Source organism: Rhodnius prolixus, unplaced genomic scaffold, assembly GCF_049639745.1.
Source record: "Rhodnius prolixus isolate KJV_2025 unplaced genomic scaffold, Rpr scaffold_17, whole genome shotgun sequence".
Taxonomy (NCBI): domain Eukaryota; kingdom Metazoa; phylum Arthropoda; class Insecta; order Hemiptera; family Reduviidae; genus Rhodnius; species Rhodnius prolixus.
The window spans coordinates 3,332,499-3,354,771 of NW_027411626.1; the positions used below are offsets into that span (position 1 = coordinate 3,332,499).

Below are 22,273 nucleotides of genomic sequence, written 5' to 3' on the forward strand. Positions count from 1 at the left end.
CGTGGGTGAATCAAATATTAACCGGACTTTTCTCATTGACGCTCCTTAGGTGAAGTGAGTAACGTGACGTCATAATATGTGCAGTGTGGGGATGTAAAGAGGAGCGGAGTAACTCGGTCCAGCTCGCCTGGGCAGTTTGGCTGTTGGTAGCACCATTTCCTGAATAAGAGCGACACACGTCTGTTGAGCAACGAATTATTATTAAATTTTTGTCCCAGGAGGGCGAATACCTGCCGAAATTTTGCGTCGACTAACTGCACAGTTTGCTGAAAAAGGGCCCACGTCTACGACTGGCACAAAAAATTTTCCGATGGCCGAGAGTCAGTGCAAAATGACACGCATGCACGCCGACCTCGGACAAGCACCAGTGACGCGCGAATATTCTAGCGATCCGTGAGATGATTAAAGGAGACCGCCGGCCTTACAATGTGGGAAATTGCTGCACACGTTGGAACATCGTATGGGAGTGCCCAATCAATCATTTCCGATGATTTGGGTAACCCGAAAAGTGTCGGCAAGGTGGGGTTCCTCGCCTCTTGACGAAGAGCAGTAAGCAAACCGTCTTCCACGTCTGTGAAAAAACTTTTGACACAGAGAGCGGAGTGGGGACGGCCGGCTCAGGTAGAGGAGTTGGGTATGCGGAGAACGAGTAGGGCCAGCAGTAGGGTTGTGTGTGTGTGTGTGTGTGTGAGTGATCTCGTCGCTTGTGTAGCTCCTAATCCCACTACTCTACCGCGTCAGCTGATTAAGTGTAAGAGAAAAGTAAGAGAAATGTAAGAGAATTTTTGAGTTGTGTTACAATTAAAAGGGTTGATTTATGTTTAATTTATTTTATGATTGAGGATTGATTTTATGAGTTTGTTTTATGTTTACTTATCACTTTTTGTACTGTTTTATTTTATTTGTATGTGTTCTTTTCTTATTGACAATAAATAGAATTAGTTTTCCTTAAATTAACATTTTGTGTTCACCCGTTTTTATTCCTCCTTTCCCGCTCCCTTACAACACGATATCGAACAGAGGGGGATGCTTTCTTTGAGGCACATTGTCACCTGTGATAAGACGTGGGAGCATCATTACACCCCTGGGGAGATCATCACTTTGACGACGACGACGATTGTGTAGAAACGTTAGTGCGCAATTGGCCTACTGACACGACCAGATTCATTCTTTGATTTAGGAATTAAAAAACGTCTGATTTGGAGGAAAAAATGTGTAAATAAAAGAGAAGATTATATAGAAAAATAAGATGTATTCAAAAGTTTATTTACTGTACAAATAAATGTTCTAAAGCAAAAGTCCGGTTCATATTTGATTCACCCACGTAATTCTCACCAACATGGCCAACCAACTTCCTTAAGAGATTTTCACTGCCACGTAACTTTCGTAACCATAGAGATACGAAAACGAAATGAAAATTTGTTAGTTTGTAACGATTTTTCATTTTTGAAATACGACTTTTCTCAGTCTCTCACTCACACGATTTTCTCAAAATCTTTTCTTTTTTTTCTATCTCTCTCTTTTAAAAGCGGATATTCCATGTGGAAATTGGACAGGATCGCAATATTTTAAGTTACCTATTAAGAAAAGAAAGTAAAAAATAAAGTCCAATTATGATTAAAAAATAGAAATTTAGTTTTCTACAATCGATGGAAAAAAGAACTAAAGACAAGAAATTATCGACACTACATAATAATCGATACTACTCATAAAGCAAAAACAAAATCATTCCCAAACTAAAAAATAAATAAAATCAACTACTTTTCTTTGTTCACTACAAACTAGAAAAATGAATTTCTAATAATATACTTTGTACTTTGTTTTTTGGCCCACTCTAGAGCCGTGATGGATTACTGTGCACTTTGTGAATACTTCCAACGTTTTGTTAGTCAGGTAACACTGCTTCATTATTAAATTCATCATTTATAATGAATTCAAACTATCCTACTTCAAAATAATTGTTTTTTTTTTTTTATATACTTCCAAGACTTGAATTCGACTAAAAATACTAGATTATTGTTTATGTAAACATCAACTATCAAAAGTTATTAAAAAAACAAGGTAATCAATGATAGATCTATGCAAGAAAAGAAACAATAACCACTAAAATTTAGCAATAAAGAAAAGTTCTGTGATACGATTGCCAAACTTTGGTTTCAAAATGAGGAAACTTGATTTAAATCAATATAAGAAATTCTTTTCTAAAAATCAAGTAATTGTTACAAAATTTACCTGAAAGATTAGACGAAGATCCTTTCTTATCTCTACTAGGGGTGATGGTACCAGGATGACTGTCCGCTCCTGAGTCTATGTGTATAGTTTTCGGCCTTGGCCTTCCTTGGCCAGTTTTACTTCTCATCTTTGGTCCACCACTGCTGCTTCCTCCGCTGGTACTACTACCGCTCGCACTACTCAGTCCCATCTTTAGCGAATGCAACAGTTCCTTATCTACCTGTTTACCCTGTGAAGAATAAAAACATCAGGGGGTTGTTAAGGAGAAAAAAAATTAGTAGTGGACATCCAAAATATTCTCTAAGTTCCAAGTCAACAAAAGTTATACAAATTTCGAATGTTTGAGTCCCATTTTCAATTCTGATTACTTTTGAAGGCGTGTACTTCGTCTCACAGAGTGCTCCAACTTCGAGGAAAAAAAAATGACTGCAGTCAATGTTGTAGATTTATGTAGCCTTAATCACTATACAATGTTTAACCAGTTAAGCGGTGGAATTCAGTTTTTTTTAAAAAAAAACACTGTGCGGAATTAAAATCAGACAATGACGACATGTATACCCTGCGTCGACGTCGAACGCAGGTGGCAAAACAACCAAAAGTTTACAACGTCATAATAGCAAGCGACTTTTTCTGCAATTTCTGGGGCTTGAGATTACCAGAGCATTCTGTGCTCATTCAAAATCTTGCACCGCTTCACGTATACATTGCTCCTAGTTATCTAGGGACGCACAAGAGCTTTTACAAGGAAGAAAAGAGCTTTTTGAATTCTGTGCAAAATGAAATCATGCTCGTACTAAAGTCTGAATCTCTATCTAAGGCAAAAAACGGGCATTGCACAAAGGGTTGAGAGCTTCTATTTGGGTGCGTAATTCCCCCAATCTCTAATGCAGAGACCAAACATGTACCAACCACTTATCATTTGGCTGACTCCCACCAACCCCTCCGAATAAAATACTTGGCAGTTCTGTTGGGTAAGATAAAGGAAACATCCCATCAAATAATATTCTTATTGTATTTTATTAAAATTTCGAGTTTTTATAGTTAATGGCAATTTTATATTTTTCACAACGTGTATACACGTCGAACGCGCTTAACTGGTTAGATGAAATCGCAAGAGCCGCTTTCAAGAAAATTCTTTAAAAAAAAATGGAAAAATCAATTTAGTAAAGGGATCGGTAGATGACCAATTTTGACCAGTTTTAAAGTGGCTACCTCTGAACAGCATCTAAGACACCAAGTTTTAACTTTCTTCGATTAAAATTCACCTCTCTTTCCGCTTCTTCTATCACTTTCTTAATCTTGTACTGTTCGAGTATGACCGCCCTACGCCTCTTTTCCTCCTCTTTCTTTCGCAGCTTCTCTTCTTCTCTAGCCTTCTCTTGGTCTCTCCTTCGCGCCGCCTCCGCTTCTTTCAACGTTCTCGCCTCTTCCGCGGCTTGCCTCCTCTGCAGCGACAACATTAGAATACGTTCCTTTTTCTTTTCCATTTCATCAAGGGTACCCTGTGCAAGATATAGTCGCATAAATCTCAAAGCATAAGAATTAATAAAATTATATTTCTCTAATTAAAATAATAATAATTAAAAATTACAGGATCAGGTTGAGCGCCTATAACAATGGGCTCTTCAACGGGAATATGAGGAACCCTACTCTCCGAGATTGACTCCCTGTTCCGAGGAGGTGGTGCAGGACTACACTCCTGGCTGGCAATACTGCTGGATCTTACGATCGGTCGTTCTGTCATCGGCGAACCAACTGATGAATGTGTTTGCTGCCCATTCTGGGTTTCTTCACAAGTTTTTCCTAAACTACTGCCGTCTAATGTCTGCGTCAGACCTCTCTCCTAAGAAATAAAAAAACATCAGTTACCAAGTTTGCTCAGAGCAGCGGTTTTAAATCGGTTTTCTTGCGGAACTCTATAAAAGAAACAAGTACTTAGTTAAGTCCAATCCAAAGCAGAAATAAGACAATTTAATCTCCTCACAACTTACATGCTGCATATTTATACAGATTGTAAATTTCTAAATGAAGATAAAGAAGAAACAAAAAATATCATGTTAATAATGACTTTAAAACATTTCGGCCAACAGACGTTTCCAAGTCTTAGATTCTTTCAATTATCTACATGTTGTTTTTAAATGCAGCTAGAATGGAGCTACATTATATTACAATAAACCACTCAACCTTTTTAGGTGAATTCCTCTTCGTCCTAAGGGGAGGTTTAGGTCTCTTTGGCTGGGACGAAGGATCATCAAACGATATATAAAATCCTTGTTCCGGTTTATCGTGCTGTTGACTAAAGGAATTCCTCACTGAAGGTGTATAAGCTCTGGTTGGCGAGGGTATCCTATAGGTTCTACTTCCGGAGGTGATATTCAACTTGCTAAGTCCTGTAGTCAAATGGGGATCATCATCGCCGGAACCTGTAAATGCAAAAGTTAAAAGTTGAAAATCTGCTGCAGCCTGTTTGAGAAAGTGAACTATCCATCGTGAGTAAAGAGGTAAATCCGGTTTGAGGTATTCAGTATTCGTTTTGGAGTTACGCTTGATACACACGCATAGACCAATTTGTTTCGAACTTATGGGACCTCATAACGAACACTTTCTGCGAAAACTGCTAACTGAATATCTGCACGATTACACTACTTTCCCATGCTTAGTAAGATAAATTACAATCAATAAAAAATACGTTTAAATAACACACCAATGAAGGATATGCTCTGCGGCTCCATATCATCAACAGGTGGCGTTGGTAGTGGCGCGTGGTTGACCGAAGATCTGGGCGGAGGTGTTGGAACGCCTGTGGGCGGCGAGGTCCGGCCTCCGCCACCGTTGTGCATTAGATAGTGCGGCTGTTTAGGCGAACTGCCCAATGAGACTGGCTCTCGTTTGGCACTGCCTCCGCTGCCGGACCATCCGGAGTCGGCTGAAGGGCTGTACGGCTGGCCCCAGGTTCTACGTTGCTGTACCGTCGGCGGGTCGTGCAAATAGAACTCTCCTTGCGTGGACGGTGGTTGCGTGTGGTGTGATGGTGGAGGCGGTGGTGGTGCAGGATCATGCCGATGGTGGTAACTGTCCTCGTAATTGTGCAATTGGAATCCTTGATTGTATCTGAAATTTGCCCAATATCATAATTAATACTACAAACCAAATTTACAGATAAGACAACTTCACTATCTGATATTTTGATCTATTAAATCCCAAATATTGGGTAACTCGACTCAGTCAAGCAACTGATCAAGATAATCCGCTTTACGAATACAAAAAGGTTTCCGGCAAGTATAGTTTACCTAGAACTGTAGGTATTATAGTTAGGCTGCTGTTGTTGTGGTTGCTGTTGCGGTGGCTGTGGCGACTGTTGACTGAGGCTGTGCCATTGCTGAGTATTATAATGCTGCTGGCCAGTGTTGCTGGCAGCGGACATCAAACTGTGCATCTGTTGCATCTGTTGTTGAGTATGACCAGTGTTGAAGGTGGCCAACCGACCATTGAAATATTCATGCTGTTGTTGTGGTGGCTGTGGTGGTTGCTGTGGAGGCGGCGCTTGTTGCGACTGGAGCTGATAGTGCTGTTGCTGTTGCATGGGATACTGTTGTTGTTGTTGTTGTTGTTGCGGTGGTTGGCTATTGAAGTTAATGTGTTGTGTGGTATAGCCGGCCTGTTGATGCAGCGAAGCAAAACTTTGCATCTGTGGCGGCTGTTGCGATTGTTGTTGTGGCTGCAACACCTGAGGCATACCCATGTTCCCTTGATTCAGCGGCTGACCAATCTGATTGTTCTGAAGTTGATTCTGTTGATTAGCTAATCTCTGCAGGTCGGCCTGGATTTCATGCAAACTGGAGTTCATTCTGTAAGAAAATGTAAAATCTGATGTAAATAATTTCTCTGACAGTTCTAATTGGGTAATGCTCTTAGAATAATTAACTATATATGACGGAGCATGCGTGTTATTTTGTATTCTCCCCAGTTTGGTGTTGACTTCCAATTATGATTCAAGCACCACTACTACACTTGCTGACTGAGAAGAAAGGTTATACAGTGGTACGTGTGTCACATAGAAAGTTAAGTTAAACGGATTCTGTAAACGGATTGGAAATTAAACAAAGATAACACGCTCGCGTAATCAAACAATGGGTTTCGCCTTGATCTCCGTAATACCAGGAGGGTATATTTTGGAAGTTCTCAAACAACACTGAGATCAGATACGGCACAAAGATAGTGGTCATCCAACTTACTGGGCTATAGACTGCTGATAAGTTTCAATATCCATGTTGTCCATGTCCGGTGTTTTCCTTTCTTCCGTGAATCCATCACCTGATAGCCACTTCTGTTCCACTTCCGTTATGTCCTATTGTTCCGAAGAATAAAAAAAAAGAAAAGTTCAATTAAACTTCCAGTTTGATAAACACAAACTATATCCAGAAAATTATTTTAAAATTAAGAAAAAATAAAAAAACTAATTCACAACAACAACATGCAAAATAAGTCTGGCTGCAAAAACATTACGAATGAAAAAAAATTAAAAGCGAAAAACTGGAAATGAATATCTTTAGGAAAAAAATTGCTAAATGAGATAACATACAAATAATTTAGAGTGTTGATAATAATTACTAATTGGGGAAAAACAAGTTTTGCACAAAATCCTGTATTTATTTGTTAACAAATAATTAAATACCAATTGAGAGGATCCTGAAAAAACAATACTAGCAGTAATTTAAATTGAATTTGATTAACAACATCTGTCATTGGTGCCCGGAGCTTTTTTCTGCGCACTGCCAGCCTCCGGACAGTGGTCTCCCGTTACAGACACACTGTCCATCAGTGAGCCGTAAGAAGCTCCTAGAAAGAGTGCCGCCAGCAACTGGATTCGAACCCGGGATCTCCGCGTAGGAATCCAGTATGCTAAGCAGAGCACATAGCTAATCCATTCCCTTATAATTCAGTACCATTATATGTATTAATTGAAATTAAAATTGGTTCAAAGCAGAAAGCATAAAAAATAAATTTAAGCTTCCCAAAATTTCAAAGCAATTATACTAGAAAACAATTAAACCTCACTTTTTCAAACTTTAATCAATCTAAAAGCATTAAAAAGCTGATCAACAATTAAAAGGTTATAATAAATACAAATTTTAAAAAATTAGTTGAGACATTCACACTTTTTTTTTGGGCATTGGCTTTTACCTTTCAGTCATCTATGTTTATTATATTAATTCCTTCACACTCCTGTTTTATTTATTATAATTGAATTGAATTAAGGATTCAAAATTGGCGAGGAATCGGTCCAAATAAAAAAACAACAACTCGTCTTTTTGTCAAAGTTTCAACAAATATATTGTCTTCTTCAGGGCGTGGCTGCGCGGTTTGATTGAGTTACAGAAAACCGATTTGTTATTATTTGACCGATTCCTCGCCAATTTTGAATCCTTAATTTAATAATTTTTCGGTCACGAAATCAATATATTTTCATAATTAATTGAGTTCGGATTTCCTGTAGCAATAAAAAAAAGCGTCACGATAGCCGAGCGGTTAGAGAATAGGACCGCAAAGATAAGAAGTATTGAGGTACTGGGTTCGATTCCCCGGCCTTGGCTTTTTATTTAATGGTTAATATGAGAAATTTATAGTATAAAGTATATTTTTGATAGTCTGCTCCGTCCACGACACATAATTTGCTACCTGGACGTAAAGTAAGCCTTAAGAAAACAAATTATGGACCCATGTTTTTTTCCGGTAAGAGAGAAATATAAATCTTAGGGTGAAAATAGATAATACTTTCATAATTTGCTACAAATTAGAGTTGCAATAACTGACTGAGCAGTCACCAGATCATTAAGAAATTTTGCTCAAATGTATGGGCTGTTGGTTTCTTTTTATGTGGAAGTAATATCATCCTCAGGAGATGTCTTACTTTGTACAACAATAGGATGCTGAAATTTTCGCAGCTCAACTCAAGTACGGAGTATTAATATCTCTAAATCTAATTCCATCATTTAACTAATCAGTTTTTTTAAAAAAAATATTTACAGTGATTTAGCAACAATCAACAACTTTCACAATCTAAGGTGAAAAGAATTTCATTTGTACTCTTGTGATTATAATGTGGCAAGTGAAACGGTTAAAAAAATAGGAATAATGAATGGTATGTTAGCAATTAATAGATTATGCATTAAATAACTGTACTTTAAAAGAACTGATATTTGCGGTATTTCGTATGTAAAAATGTACATTTTTATTTCAGTAATCCCACACTGAAACATAACGTTTTAGTTCTGTTCTTATAAATATGTAGGTCATTAAATCATTAAAGTTAGATATACATATATGGCTGCAATAAAGCGAAAGAATAGATCAACCAAAAAAGCTAGAAAAAGCATTTAAGCGGAAATTCTAAAGGGAATTCCAAACTTAGTACCTAAACCATCTCGATACTTAGTTAGATTATTTTCTCTCACTAGGTAAACAGGAAGTGTTGCGATCGTGTCCAATTTTCGATTTCGAATTTTCAACGGAAATTGCTTTTAGGAGACGTAAGTCCGAGGTTTATTAGAAAATGCTCTTTGAGTGAATAAAACATCTCACAAATAAAAATAATCACAGGGTAACTGAAACTTTATATTAGAATGGTTCCCATCAGCTAAATTTCTTAGCAGTCAATATCCTACCCAGAAGTCTAATGAGAGAGAAAGAATTTCTAATATTTTGTTGACAACTTTCAAATATTAGTGGAATAACAAAAAAAAAAATCTCTAAAAATAAATAAGTTAACCCTTTTACAAGTTTATTTGGGGCCATAGAGCAGGTTATGAATCAAAACCATGCCAATTGTACTGTGGTTAAAAATCGATAAATGAACAACTAAAAACATTTAATCAGAAATGTTTTTTAGAATTTAGAAAATATCTGCCAATGATCATAACTTCAATAAAAAGTAAAAAATAAATAAATAAATATTCAGAGAATATAAAATGGTTTTTTTAAAAAATAATAATTTAACTTTTTTTTTTTGTATGCGATAAACTAACCTTTATGATTGGAATTTTAACTTTCCCCCTAAGTTTTGATATGAAAATTTTGAATAAGAATCGATATTTTTAATTATTGATCAGCTAGTGTTATAATGATTAAAGATATTTATCGAATTGTTAGTATGTTATTATAAAAGCAGACGTGTTGAACTTGAAATAGTTTGCAAGAAAATTAACTGTGATTGAATTAGTGAATGTTATTATAATTACTATTTTTTGTTTTTAGAGGAAGGATTATATACATTGTGTTTGTTTAAAGTAAAAAAACAAAATCAAAAAACAAAAAATCAAATAAATACCTGCAAGGAGAATGGCCTGGGTGGCTTATTCTCTTTACTATGTTCAGAAGTGGTTGTCGTCTCACGACCAGGATCTGATTCAGGTGACTTCACTACTTTAGCCTATTAAGACCGACACCACCAAAAAAAAGAAGTGCAAAAGTTAGACACAGCGCCTCTTTTCATACCACCAAAAATAATAAGAAAAAAACGCATCCCAAAAAATACCATACACTTTTTTTTTTATTTTCTGTATTCTTCTTCTTCGTCAAAAAATAATAACACCATGCAAAAGAAAATCCATTGAAAAGTGCGCGGCGTGCGATTTTACAATATTTACACAAAAAAAACTAAAGAAACAGTAAATATTGAAAGAAAAAAACAAAAATCTTTATATTTGCACAAAAAAAAACTGTAATTTTCAAGCTAAACCATATCTTCCCGGCCGAACGCACATATGACCAAGATCCACGAGGTTTATACTGGTGCAAGGTTGGTTTATCTCTTTGTTCTCATTCTTCCTCTTTGTCTACTCCTCTCCTTTACTTCCTTTCTTTATTAATAACACGTCTGATTCATATAGAAGGGAAAGCTTTCTCTGGTTAATTTGTAACATAAAAGTATTAATACAAGGCGAACAGTGATAGTTTAATAACCATTACACGTATGGCGTGTCCATCAAACCGTGGCTTCTTATATCGCACAATGAAAGAATCTACCAACATCTACGCTCTTCTCTCTCTCTCACCTTTATAGTTTTCGTTTCCGATAATGAATCAGTGAAGCCGAACATTTATAACAATCAATACCCATCATAACGAGTTCTTGTAATTAACAAATTTATAAAAATAATTATTAATTAGAACGCACTAATTGTGTAACTAACCAATTCTATTCCTAAGCAAGTTAAATTTAACCAAATCTAGAGTGATACAACTCACACGACGACTTTCTCTGACAACTAAAACTCAAGGTTCCCTAAACTCATTAATATGCTTCAAACTCAGAACAATTTAGCCATATTGAATTCTTAGCAACGCTATACAGAAATGGAATGATACATGAAGTTTATAGAGAAAAGGGGGCGATTTTCAAGAAAATGCACATTGGACTAACAAAAATTACTTTCGACTTTTAAGGAATTTTCTTCAAATTCGCCACTTCTTTGCAACATATTTTAGTGTTTAGATCCGTGTATTAAGGGAAATGTGCACTTGAAAAAAAAATTTAAGTGTATCATATGCAATGTGTGCAGGGAAATTCACACGTAAATTTTGAAACTAAATTACCAACTTAGAAGAAAATCGATTGATCAGAAGTGCCACTCAATCGTTTTTTCTTTTCTGCTTTTCCTGATTTTTCTTGAAAACAGATGCTACAATTTTTCTTAAAATAATGCACCAAATAGTATAGCAATTGTACAGTTATATATTTCTAGATTAATAACTCTGATTTGAAAGATATTCTAGGAAAAATTCGAATAAAAAGTATTTCTAAGTAACATCTCCTGTCAATTGTTTAGGATGTGTTAAATTATTGCAAAAATCATGTTAAAAGGAAGGTTGGTAACATTTCTCCATCGATTATTCATCAAATTTTGTTTGTTGTATTGAATATAACTTAAATCAATTTTCTGGTAAAATTCGTTTTACTGGGCTGTTTTCAGAGAAAGGTTGGAATTGGCTTTTGATTATGGTTACATTTCAGTTATTTTCATCATAAAGTATGTAAAAATTAAATATGTCTCAAATGTTCGGAGTGAGAAACGAAATTTATGAGTTAGAACTACGAGAATAGTACTAAGAGAATGTCGGGTGGGCGTGATCACATCCGTTTGTTATCCAGATCTAGTTAACCATTTTTTTAAATCAACAAAAAGCCAAAAATAAATGAAAATCTGGTGAAAAATAAGCGTGCATTAAGAAAAACGAGTCTCATTGTGATTTCCGGGTTTCTAAAAAAAGTAAAAAAAGTTACTAAAACTCTATAAACTAATTCATTATTTACGTATAAGGTTTTTTTGTAAATTGAAATTCTCAATAAAATTTAAAATGTAGAATACAAGTCTTTGGGCAGTACAAATCAAAATGGTATTTGTTTCCTCTAACTACCAAAAAATACACATCAATTCTGTTTTTCTACTGACATCAAAGGTTGAATTGTAGAGAGAAGTTTTTTTTATTCAAGAGCAAAAATCCGCAAGTGCACAGATTTCATAGTTTTTATACGTCGTAGTATGTTTATTGTATAGTTGACCTGTTTCGGACATATAGCCATCATCAGGAGTAGACTAATCCAGTTTAGTGTAGAGTGAATTCTACTAGAGTTATGTTTTTGACTTCTACCATACTAGCTGATTCACTCACACCTCTGATGATAGATAGAAGTGCGAAACCGGTCAGCGATGTAATAAACAAGCGTACTCTACGTCGAATATAATCAAACACTACCCATCTAGCACTGCGGCGGACCAAACCATATTTTCATGCATAAATAAGATTCAACCGTCAATGTTTCCAATAAATAAATAAATGCAAGTTGTGCAAGTGCCCCGAAAAAAAGCAACCATTTTGAGAAAGAAGTAAGTAACCTTGCGGAAGGAAGTGGGGAAAAAGGTACCACCACTCACTCACCTTGGATACAGCCTGCAAAAATGCTGCTTTGCCAACTTTCTGACGTTGCCTGTTCAACTGGGCTTCCATTCTTCGCTTTTCGCTTTCGATCCGCCTTCTTTTCTCCTCCAACTTCATTCGTATGTTCATCAACTGAGAGCCCATGATGCCGTTGTCCACTACATCGTTTGCAACTGTTAACACATCAGAGCAATCAGAAGTTACTTCATTAAGATTGCAGATTGATGATTAATTTGGTTGGAAAAAGCAGAAATGTCTGTTCCACATACCACTGTCATGTAATTGCTCACTATTCTGATTAGCTTTAGACTGTTGTTGCCAGGTAGTAGTGTTGTTGGGTAGTGCGGCGAACGATGTTACTTTCTTCTCCTTGTCTTGAGACCGGCACTCTGTGGAAATGAGCAACAAGGTCATATTAGTAACACAGAACATCCATAAAGTACTTGTTCCAGGTATTTGTATAAAACATTCGTTTAAAATGCGATTAGGACTGACCGCAGTCAGTGCTGAATAATATCGCTAATTTCAACCATCGTAGCGCGCAAGTTTATTGGATATCTGACCGGTATCGCATTTTCATCCATTATCAGAGGCCCATAATTCAGTTTGGTTTAAAGATTCCAATTTGAAATTTGCAGACCAGGTCAGCAAGTGTAGAGTGTGAGACAGAAATATAGTTGAATACTCAACATCAATCTGATTAATCTAACTCACTGATGATGGCTACAAGTAAGAAACCTCGTCAAATATTCAATAAACATGCACGCTCCATGACGGATAAAATCAGCGATTAAAACATTTCCGTAAAAACGGGAGATCCCTTGATCGTCGTGACACAAGTGGTAAATACAAAACTTTATTTTTATTTTTTGGAACAGGACTATGTACTCTTCACGGTATTCAGGATCTGCGGGAACACAAGTCGTGACTTTACAAGGGAAATCATACAACGCTGATGGCACTAAATCCTTGAGGTCTTCAACTTGAAATTAGCCTGAAATATTCCAGGAGTCCGCATTCTAGTGCGCCTTCAACCTAGTTATTTCCTCTAGTGGCGGAAAATGAGGAATTGGAGCGGGTAGTTCCAAATTTGTCTCCCTTTTTTTCCCCCCACATAATTTAAACTTAAAAAGACAGATCACAGAATACACCAACACTACAACATGAAACATGCATCATCTACAAGTACATGAATACAGATTTTTCTGAAATACAACATTAAACAACTGTAAATGCACATTTTAAAACAGACCCACCCCCACATACAAAACATGGGACTGCAGATGAGAAAAATAGGTTATCCTAGTTTTAGATTGTGGTGAAGCTCGTGTGCTTTAATTCTATTTAAACAGATTGGGTTTACTCTAAAAACAAATTCAATTTCAAAGAAGCAAAACAATTGTTTTTTATTTTTAATGTTTAATTTAAAAAGCATCAACTTCTTGGCACCCGGAGCTTTTATCCGGTGCACTGCCGACCTCCAGAAAGAATGAGTTCTCTCGTTTCAGGCAACACTATCGTCACCGGACAGTGAACTATAAGAAGCTCCAAGGAAGAGAAAATCTAAGGGCCAGCAGCTGGATTCGAATCCGGGATCATCGCACGGGAATCCAGTACGCTAACCTTTTAGTTGATCCTTTCCTTGGTAATTGTTTTCGATCCAAATGATTAAACAAAGAAAACAAAAAAATCTACTAATAATACCATTGTGGTGTGTAGGTGTTTGCTGTGGACTCGGATCCAATAACATCTGTTGAATACCAGCACTACTTCTTGTCTGATCGGCTCTCCTCTGTGATTCGGTGAAACTGTTCGTCCGGGACAATGATACCCTCTGGATGCTAACTTCACTGGCTAATGGAAGCACAGAGTTTTTTTTGTAATAAAAAGTAATTATGAACTTGGTTAAAATTTTCAACTGGCAATAAATTGTATCTCAAGATTTTTTGTTCATCAGTTACGATATCGCCGATGGGTAGTTAGTATTTTAGGAAGTTTACCATTAATTGGAGACTAAAATATCTTAAAATACATATGATAATAGAATAACATGGGACGATGATGGCTTCAATTAACAACATTAAAACGTATTGATTGGTTTTGACAACTAAGGAAAAACATTTAGTGAAAATGATGAATGTTTAGGAAAGGAGGTTGAAGGGAAACGATCCTTGGAGGGCCACACTCCTTCATGGTGAACACCCACACGACTTCCTCTTACTGCAAAACTCTCAAGGTTCTAACCTCATTAATATTCTTGAAATTCCTGAAGTTTGAGTCATGTCTAATTCATAACACTTCAGAAGGAAACTTGCGATAACAGAAGTACGCTTAATCGATTTTCCAGCAAAAATGTTTTCTTTTCGGTCAGCCGATTTTCTTCGAATTTAGTAATTCAGTAAGCGGTGAGTCCTGTGAGTGTTCACTATAGATTTTTTTTTAAATCCACTTTAAAAAAGACCTGACAACATGTTGCGTCATGGTTCTAACAAACTTGTCTTCCGCTTAGTCACTAGCGACTACACCGTTATTGAAGCTGGATTCTGTTACCATTTATATTCTATTCTAAATTAATAGAGGAAAATACTATCTTGTTAATTGAAATGAATACAAATTGGAAATATGTATTTACAATTCTTTTATTTTCATTATTATTAATTCTAAAAATGTATTTAGTTGAGCATTCAGAGAAGGTACATTATTCTGCAGCCAGAGTTTTGTTAAAATCCAAAAAGGTTTCCTTGCTGGAATTGTTATTGGCTTTTCAAGTAAAAAAAAGACGTATTAGTTTGTTGAAAGAATGTTTTAATCTCGTGTCTACCGTTTTTGGTGGCAGCATTAGTATTAACTTCTGGTTCCAATAATGTTTCCTGTATTCCAGCACTGCTTCTAGTTTGGTCAGCTCTACGTTGAGATTCAATCAAGCTGTTCCTTCTGGATAGGCTTACTATTCTTGGGCTCGCTTCGAATCCACTCACTGTACAATAAGCAGTGTTTTTTTTTTTTTTTTTTTCTTCTACTTCCATAGAAACATCTCCCAGATAGTAATTAAAAAAATCAATACTTTATGAAGTTAAGAAACTAAAAGAGTACCATTGCTTTGTATTGTCGGCGACTGTGGAGGAGTCGGTTCTTGTAAAGTCTCCTGTACACCGGCACTACTTCTAGTCTGATCGGCTCTTCTCTGTGACTCAGAGAAACTATTATTCCTCGACAATCCTCTTCTAACATTACCACTATCAATATCTTCGCCAGCTTATCAATTATATAAAAAAAAATAATAAAATATATATAATAAATAAATGAAAATCAAATTCTCTATCAAGCTCTTGGAAACTTTGTTATTTTGATTGCGATTATTGTTGGTTAGAAGTTTTCAGTTTCAACACCATTCGAATGTTAGTTCTGAAGCTATCAGAATGAAACGGTGATTTAGTTATCCAGCAGTAAGAATTTTTGTTTACGCCTGTACCACTTTCAGCAAACATTAAAAAAAAGTTAATGCCTACAAACTCTTCAAGTTAAAGTTATGAACAGTGTTAATAAATACACTGGAGTGCAAAAGAAAGAACTCTTTATTCCAGATCGTTGATTTTATCCGTGGCAGCAGATAGAGCCGCAGCTTGCCAAGCTAACAGTTGCGGTTATCGGGGTTCGATTCTCGGTCTAGGTCTTCGTTTTTATACAATAACTTGAACGGGAAAATGAAAAACAGCCTTATTTCCCTCACTTCTATAGCAAATCATGGCACTGCCCTTTCGAAACGTAAGTTACAGCCTCGCCCAAAAACTTACTACCACAACCTTGCACGACCAGTATATTCTTCAATTCTAATAGACCACCTTTAGGCGGCCCTTCCTTTAGCAAACGGTAGGCGTTCCCCCCAGATGCCCACAGTCAATATTCTCTAAAAGCAGAATTTCTAAACCTGGTCGATACCAGGGTATCAGCAGTTTATGAACCTGTTGTTCAAATAGATATAAGGGAAGCTTTGCTATCAGTGGATAGATGAACTGTAAGAGTTTTACTGCTTCAATTATCTTCCTTAACAAAACAAAAATAGTTTTTGGACATCGTGGAAATCAAGATCTCGCCAATGACTATAGTTACCTTTAAGAATCAGTAGCTAGGTGCCATTCTGATATTTTCTTTCAGTTCCCGAAATGCTAACAACCAAATCACATTTCTAACATAAATGCCTCCGTAAATAAATAAGATTCAAGAAAACGATTGGTTGTTAAGAGTACAGCTTTGCTGGAATAACAAAAATGGAATGCTGGAGAACCCAGTACTAAGACAAGTTATTCGTCTACGACCTTCAAAATGACCCTTCTATCTTGTTATTTTGCACCCTAGTGCACAATACAAAAACTAAAATGTTAATATCTAAAAAGGTAAACAATGTCGTTTAGAAAACTTTATAAATTGTTCTTATTATAAATAATAATTTTTGATTATTACAAATTCACTAATGTTACAACCTCTAATGTACACTACATCACATACTTTTCTATATTTATAGTATAAAATAAATTAAACCAATTAAGTAACCCCTGACAGTGTTACATCAAAAACTGAATTAATTTTTACCAATATTGAACTTGGTCATGCACAATTTATGTATTAAACATGCTTCATCAAATATTTGTGCTTTTTAAACTTTTAAAATAAACTGTTAACAACAATATATGTACATATTTACAAAAAAAAAAAAAAAAAAAAAACTAGAACAGAAAACACAAATTTAGTACATATTGCAAACATCTATATGATTTTCAAAAATTATGACATAGTAATTAGAATCCAAAGAACATAGAGAGATTTTTTACAATGGGACGCTAAAAAGCTCAGATGTTGACACGCCTTAAATGAAAATTTAATTAAATTGATAATTTTAAAAGTTCCGCAAAACTAAACTGAACTTCTGGAACAAAGGTCTCTTTGCCAACCGCGTTTTATACGTCAAGGCGGATTCTCGAGAATGATCAGAGTGGAGGTGTGGGTGATTAGTGCATTATTATTAACTTGATTGAATTATCAAGAGACTTCAATGGTGGATATCCATCTAGTGATTTCTCTATTTTTATTTTTTTTACAAATTTATGGTGCATCAACATCTGAGGACATTGGCTCTTGGAGCTTTTTAAGTACGCAATCGGCCTCTTGACAGATTCATGCTACAGAAAACAATGTCTATCATCGGACAGAGAGCTGTAAGAAGCTATAAGGGCCAACCACTGCATTCAAACCCGGGATCTCTGCATGGGAATCCAGTACCTACCCTTGTTCACTCTGTTAACCCAAATTTGTTTTGTAGCTAATGAGAGGTAACGTGAATTTATTGAAATTAAAATGTAGAGGACCCAAATTAGTCAAAAGCAGATAGTTTTTCTACTTCAGAAAAAATATTTTCCGCACTCTTGTTTTTTCAAAATTAAGGAAATAGAAAATTCCTTGACAAACACAGAAAAGTAAAAGGAACATGCAACAATAAAACCTTAATAAGTATGGCAACATAAATAACTGCGTTAACTAAAAATAACACGCCGCTACCTTGTTGTTTGGCGTAAGTATCCTGCAATGCACAGGTCAATGCATCACTGTTATTATCAAGTACACTAGAACGAGCCACTTGACTATCTCGACGACCACTGTGCAATACTGCTGGCTCTTTGTCTGGATTTCTTCCTAGAAGATGGAGATTTTCTTGGGAACCACCAAAATTCTCTAATGTTAGCTATGAAATAAAATATAAAAAAATATTTTAATATGTACAAAAATATTACATAAACATTTTATTGACAATATCTTCTTACCTGGGATTCATCAGATAATGAATTACGCCGAGATCTTCGTCCAGCGAATGATTGTTTTCTAGGTTCCCAGTTACTAGGCTTACCAGCTACTCTATCGTTATGTTCAGCTTGCCGATTTCCATCACTTGCACTGCCAGTAACAGAACTCAGTGTTGGTACCGAACGTCCACGATGGACAACAAATTCATCTTCTTCGTTTCTAAAATAATACCATATTTCAGTTATATACAATTTCTACAAATAAAAACGATTTTGTGCCAAATCTTAAGTTTAAATTCACAACAATTTACTATACTAATCAAGCTTACATGGCTAAAAAGATAGGAAGACATTAGGGGAAGGTTACAATGTTTACATGTTACATAGGTTTTTATATTTTAAACTAGGTTGGCGCCACTTGTTAATTTCTCAGCCCCAAATAGACAAAAAATTATTTATTTTGCTCTTGTTAATTGATCTCATAATTGCATCGCCACTTGACAAAAAAAAAAATCACCTTCTTTCCTGTTATTTCCAATCAACATTTTATCATCATAAGAAAATTACACGCCTGGAAAGGAGTGTGAATTGGAAATATGGAACGAATCCTTGAACAAAGATAACCTACTAATGAAGTAGATTTGATTCGTTATCAATTTTTTTTTTTTAATTCAGATTTTCATCCATAAAAATCAGAGGCCGGTAACAACAATATTATTTATTACATTAAACAATTATTTAATACATAAACATGTTTTGAAGAGATAACAGAACAGTAAAAAGTATTTTCGTAAGATATTCGAAAAAGTTATTTTCATTTCAAAATACCAACTTATGCATTAAATGACCACTTTCATTTTTGTTTTAATTGAAAAAAAAATGTTTTAAATCTCAAATTACCTTTCGACACAATTTTCGTTTTGTGAATTTACATGAGGTTTCTTCAAATGTCCAGCCGACAGAATTGGAGAACCTAACAAAAACAGCCGTACAGACTTTTTTTAAATTAAATTATAAATATTATTACAAAAAATAAAATACAATACTAATGAACAGTATAGTATGCACAAGCTTGACATAAACACCAAAACTTTTAAATATTCATGTCTTACAAGGCAACAAAATTTAACGAAAATAAAATTATAAGTACACAATTAAAACAAACAAAATATAAATATTTGTTTGCTGAAATAATAATATAAACAAAAAATATAATTTTAGATAATAGTATTTTATAAAAATGTTTTTTGAAAATACGTAACCACAATTCAAACAAAATATAGCTTACGAAAATTCCAGTGGTGATGGCATACAACTCATGCTAATTGTGAACACACAAAATATCAAAAGGTAACAAACACAAAACCACCTTGATGGAGGATGTGTGAAGGAAACAAGACATATGGTAGATTTTATATTTGTTAAAAATGCTTAATATGCTATAAAGCACATTGTTTACATATCGAAAGGGTCCGTTACGGCTTTAGTTTGTAACAGATATTATTATAGTTATACTGCTTTCTATCGTAGTTCTTGAACACTTGCTTTTTTTTCCCACCAGATCATTTTATAACTAGTTAAATTTAACTAAATTCTAAATCTACGAGCAAAACATGCATCAAAAAATACATAGAATGTATATCATATGCGACATCACGCTGCGCTAAAGTGCCTGCGCAACTACTGCAGGATATGTTCAAATAATACCTGAAACAGTTTGGGCAATTAAAACTACTTAAATAAGTAGCCCTAAATCACTAATTGTAACCGAAAATTCATACCGATGTCAATAATGCTGTACCCGCCCAAACTTGAGGAAATCATTTTTGGGAGTAAAAAATCCTGTGATACACTCACACGACTTAGCTTACTTCTATTCTCGTGCCGAGTAGTGGGGACATTTTAAATACACCTCATAATGCCCAAAACGTTATTTTTTAAAAAAATTATTTAAATATGAACTTTTGATCTGAATACAAATTTTCAGAAACGTGAGATCCGGTAGATTTGGAATTTTCTACAAAACCCGGCAAATTATTCAAGAGATTACCCTTTCTTTGAAGAATAAAGCACACAGAACCGTATATTTTACTGTAATGGGACTTTAAAGGGAAGAATAGCCACCACTCCCCTCTCCTAAGAGTTTTTTTTAATCGACAATTTCTGGAATATTGTGTGCACTTCAAAGAAAACCGTTGGATCAAATTTTCTCCATCGTAGGAGAGAAAACCTCGAAAAGACCGTCCAGGTTGAAGAAAATTGTCCGAGTCAGTACTACGAGATTAGTACAAGAAAGTCGTACGGTTGGGTTAAAAGCGAGATTTGATTTTGTTTATGTCTTCATCAAGGAGATAATGTCTTTTGGAAGAGGTTACTATTTTGTTTTTTCTAGCACTGAAAAGCAGCAAGTTTAGTACATTTAAGTTTAGGTTAGTTCGTGGGGAACGAATCACACACAAAACATAGTATACAAAACAAACAAAGCAAAAACAACAATTACCAAGCAAATTGTCACAAAAATTGGTCAGGTGTTTCTGAATTATTAAAGTAAAACTGAAGATGACAAAAAAAACCAAGAATGAGAAATAATGGTCCATACACTAGCAATGTAAAGGGCCGATAAAAGAAAGGTTATAAATCAAAACCATACACAAAAAATAAAATAGGGTGAATACGTGGGATGAGAAATTGTTTTGAAAAATGGGGTTCGTGCATTATTGTTTATTTTTTTCAATTTTATTTAATAAAACTGTTTTTTTTTTTTGAATGGATGAAAATGTTTGGGGAGTTCAAAATGAGTGCTTCACCTGAAAAAGAGGACGGAGTGTCGAGTGAACTGCGCAGGTCCGGAATGGCGGACACAGTTTGCGGAAGAGACCGCTTGTGGGCTACTCCTTGGCTGTTCCTGCCTTCGGCTGCGGTCCCGACCACACCAATCACAAAGAGAATAAGTCACCCATACACAATAGTATGTACAATGTTCATTGATCACATACGTATATATTCTATACAGCCATATCTTTCTTAATTTACTCATCACTTAAAATGTGTTTTGTTTTGGTTCCCTTGGTAAATCAATTTGTATGTAATCGTAGATTGATATATCTTTATTTAATTTTGTACATATAATAGTATCTATTTAATGGACATGTACCATTCACCATTGTAAAACGAAGCTGCTTGGGCAGTTTACAAATGAACTTAAGACAATAACAAAATAAGAGAGTAAATTCAATACATCGTCTGTTACTGTCCAGTTCTGTGAACTCTTGCTATTTTATAAAATACGTTACTAAGAAATTTTCGATAATTTTGTGTGCGACTCACTTCTGTTGAACATCCTCGCTGGCATACTTGGATTTAATTTAGATTTAGTCAGCCTCTTTAGTAGGGTTAGTCTCGGAGAACTATTCATATTTCAATTCGCGAAGACTTTACAATAAATCGCAATGCAGGTGAGTCCTAATCTGATCATTAATGCAAGAAAAAGAATGAAAAAAAGAAATCTGCAGTGTAAGTAATAATAAGCATCGTTGATTATATCCTTCGTAACAGTCTTTTTTTCCCTTCCTTCATCCATCATCAGCGGTAAATTAACCAGTTTGGTGTACAGAATTTGACTGCAGTTATGTTTTCGTCTCGCACCAGACTTGCTAAGTCAGCAAATGAATTTAGAACTTTCTACACATTGCAATGATTTAAACTGATTAGTCTCGAAATGAACTTTAAATTTGAGAGTGCAAGGTCTGTAAATTAAGTAATGAGACTGATTTTTTTAAATTTTTTTATTCAAAAAGAATTACAGTTCTATATTGTCAACTTCAAAATAACATCCTTCTGAAGCCACACAGCGCTGGAGACGTTTCTTCCACCCCTCATAGCAGTGCTCGAACTCTGATACTGGAATAGCCTTCAGCTGGTCGGTTACAGCCGTTTGAATGTTTTCGACTGTCCCAAAATGAGTTCCCTTGAGATGATTTTTCAACTTCGGGAAGAGAAAAAAGTCACAAGGACTCAAGTGAGGCGAATAAGGAGGCTGAGGAGCCACAGGAATGTTTTTACTGGCCAAAAACTCTGGTTTATTGAAATTGCTGTGTGACAAGGAGCATTATCGTGATGCAACACCCACTTGTTCTTGATGTTTGGTCTCACACGAATGAGTCCTTTTTCGAAGTTTTTTCAAGAACCTCTCGGTAAAAGTGTCCGATTGACCGTTTGACCTTAAGGTAGAAACTCTTTGTGGACGATTCCGTGGATATCGAAAAAACAAATCAGCATGCATTTGATCTTCGACTTCGCCATCCTTG

At 35.4% G+C, this 22,273-nt stretch overlaps 1 protein-coding gene and 1 long non-coding RNA gene across 22 annotated transcripts in view; one reads left to right on the forward strand and one right to left on the reverse strand.

Annotated features, from left to right (window-relative positions):
• The window catches only part of Patronin (calmodulin-regulated spectrin-associated protein patronin), a 120,664-nt gene that overhangs the window by 20,554 nt on the left and 77,837 nt on the right, over window positions 1-22,273 (reverse strand). For 13 of the 21 annotated variants that reach the window (XM_074139130.1, XM_074139128.1, XM_074139126.1 and 10 more), the window contains exons 7-23: window positions 20,774-20,881; window positions 18,867-18,939; window positions 17,988-18,186; window positions 17,725-17,908; window positions 15,265-15,426; window positions 14,993-15,148; window positions 13,876-14,025; window positions 12,441-12,560; window positions 12,172-12,344; window positions 9,560-9,661; window positions 6,468-6,580; window positions 5,523-6,080; window positions 4,937-5,343; window positions 4,417-4,655; window positions 3,824-4,075; window positions 3,498-3,734; window positions 2,233-2,461 (exon numbers count right to left, since the gene is read on the reverse strand). In XM_074139130.1, the coding sequence (XP_073995231.1) occupies window positions 2,233-2,461; window positions 3,498-3,734; window positions 3,824-4,075; window positions 4,417-4,655; window positions 4,937-5,343; window positions 5,523-6,080; window positions 6,468-6,580; window positions 9,560-9,661; window positions 12,172-12,344; window positions 12,441-12,560; window positions 13,876-14,025; window positions 14,993-15,148; window positions 15,265-15,426; window positions 17,725-17,908; window positions 17,988-18,186; window positions 18,867-18,939; window positions 20,774-20,881 (3,462 nt within the window). The remainder of the gene's footprint in view (window positions 1-2,232; window positions 2,462-3,497; window positions 3,735-3,823; window positions 4,076-4,416; window positions 4,656-4,936; window positions 5,344-5,522; window positions 6,081-6,467; window positions 6,581-9,559; window positions 9,662-12,171; window positions 12,345-12,440; window positions 12,561-13,875; window positions 14,026-14,992; window positions 15,149-15,264; window positions 15,427-17,724; window positions 17,909-17,987; window positions 18,187-18,866; window positions 18,940-20,773; window positions 20,882-22,273) is intronic. The other 8 variants (XM_074139120.1, XM_074139123.1, XM_074139131.1 and 5 more) reach the window with 8 other exon arrangements.
• Window positions 9,503-14,511, forward strand: LOC141459743 (uncharacterized). The gene is made up of 3 exons (XR_012461608.1): window positions 9,503-9,642; window positions 13,680-13,816; window positions 13,891-14,511. It is a non-coding gene; the product is annotated as an uncharacterized lncRNA (long non-coding RNA).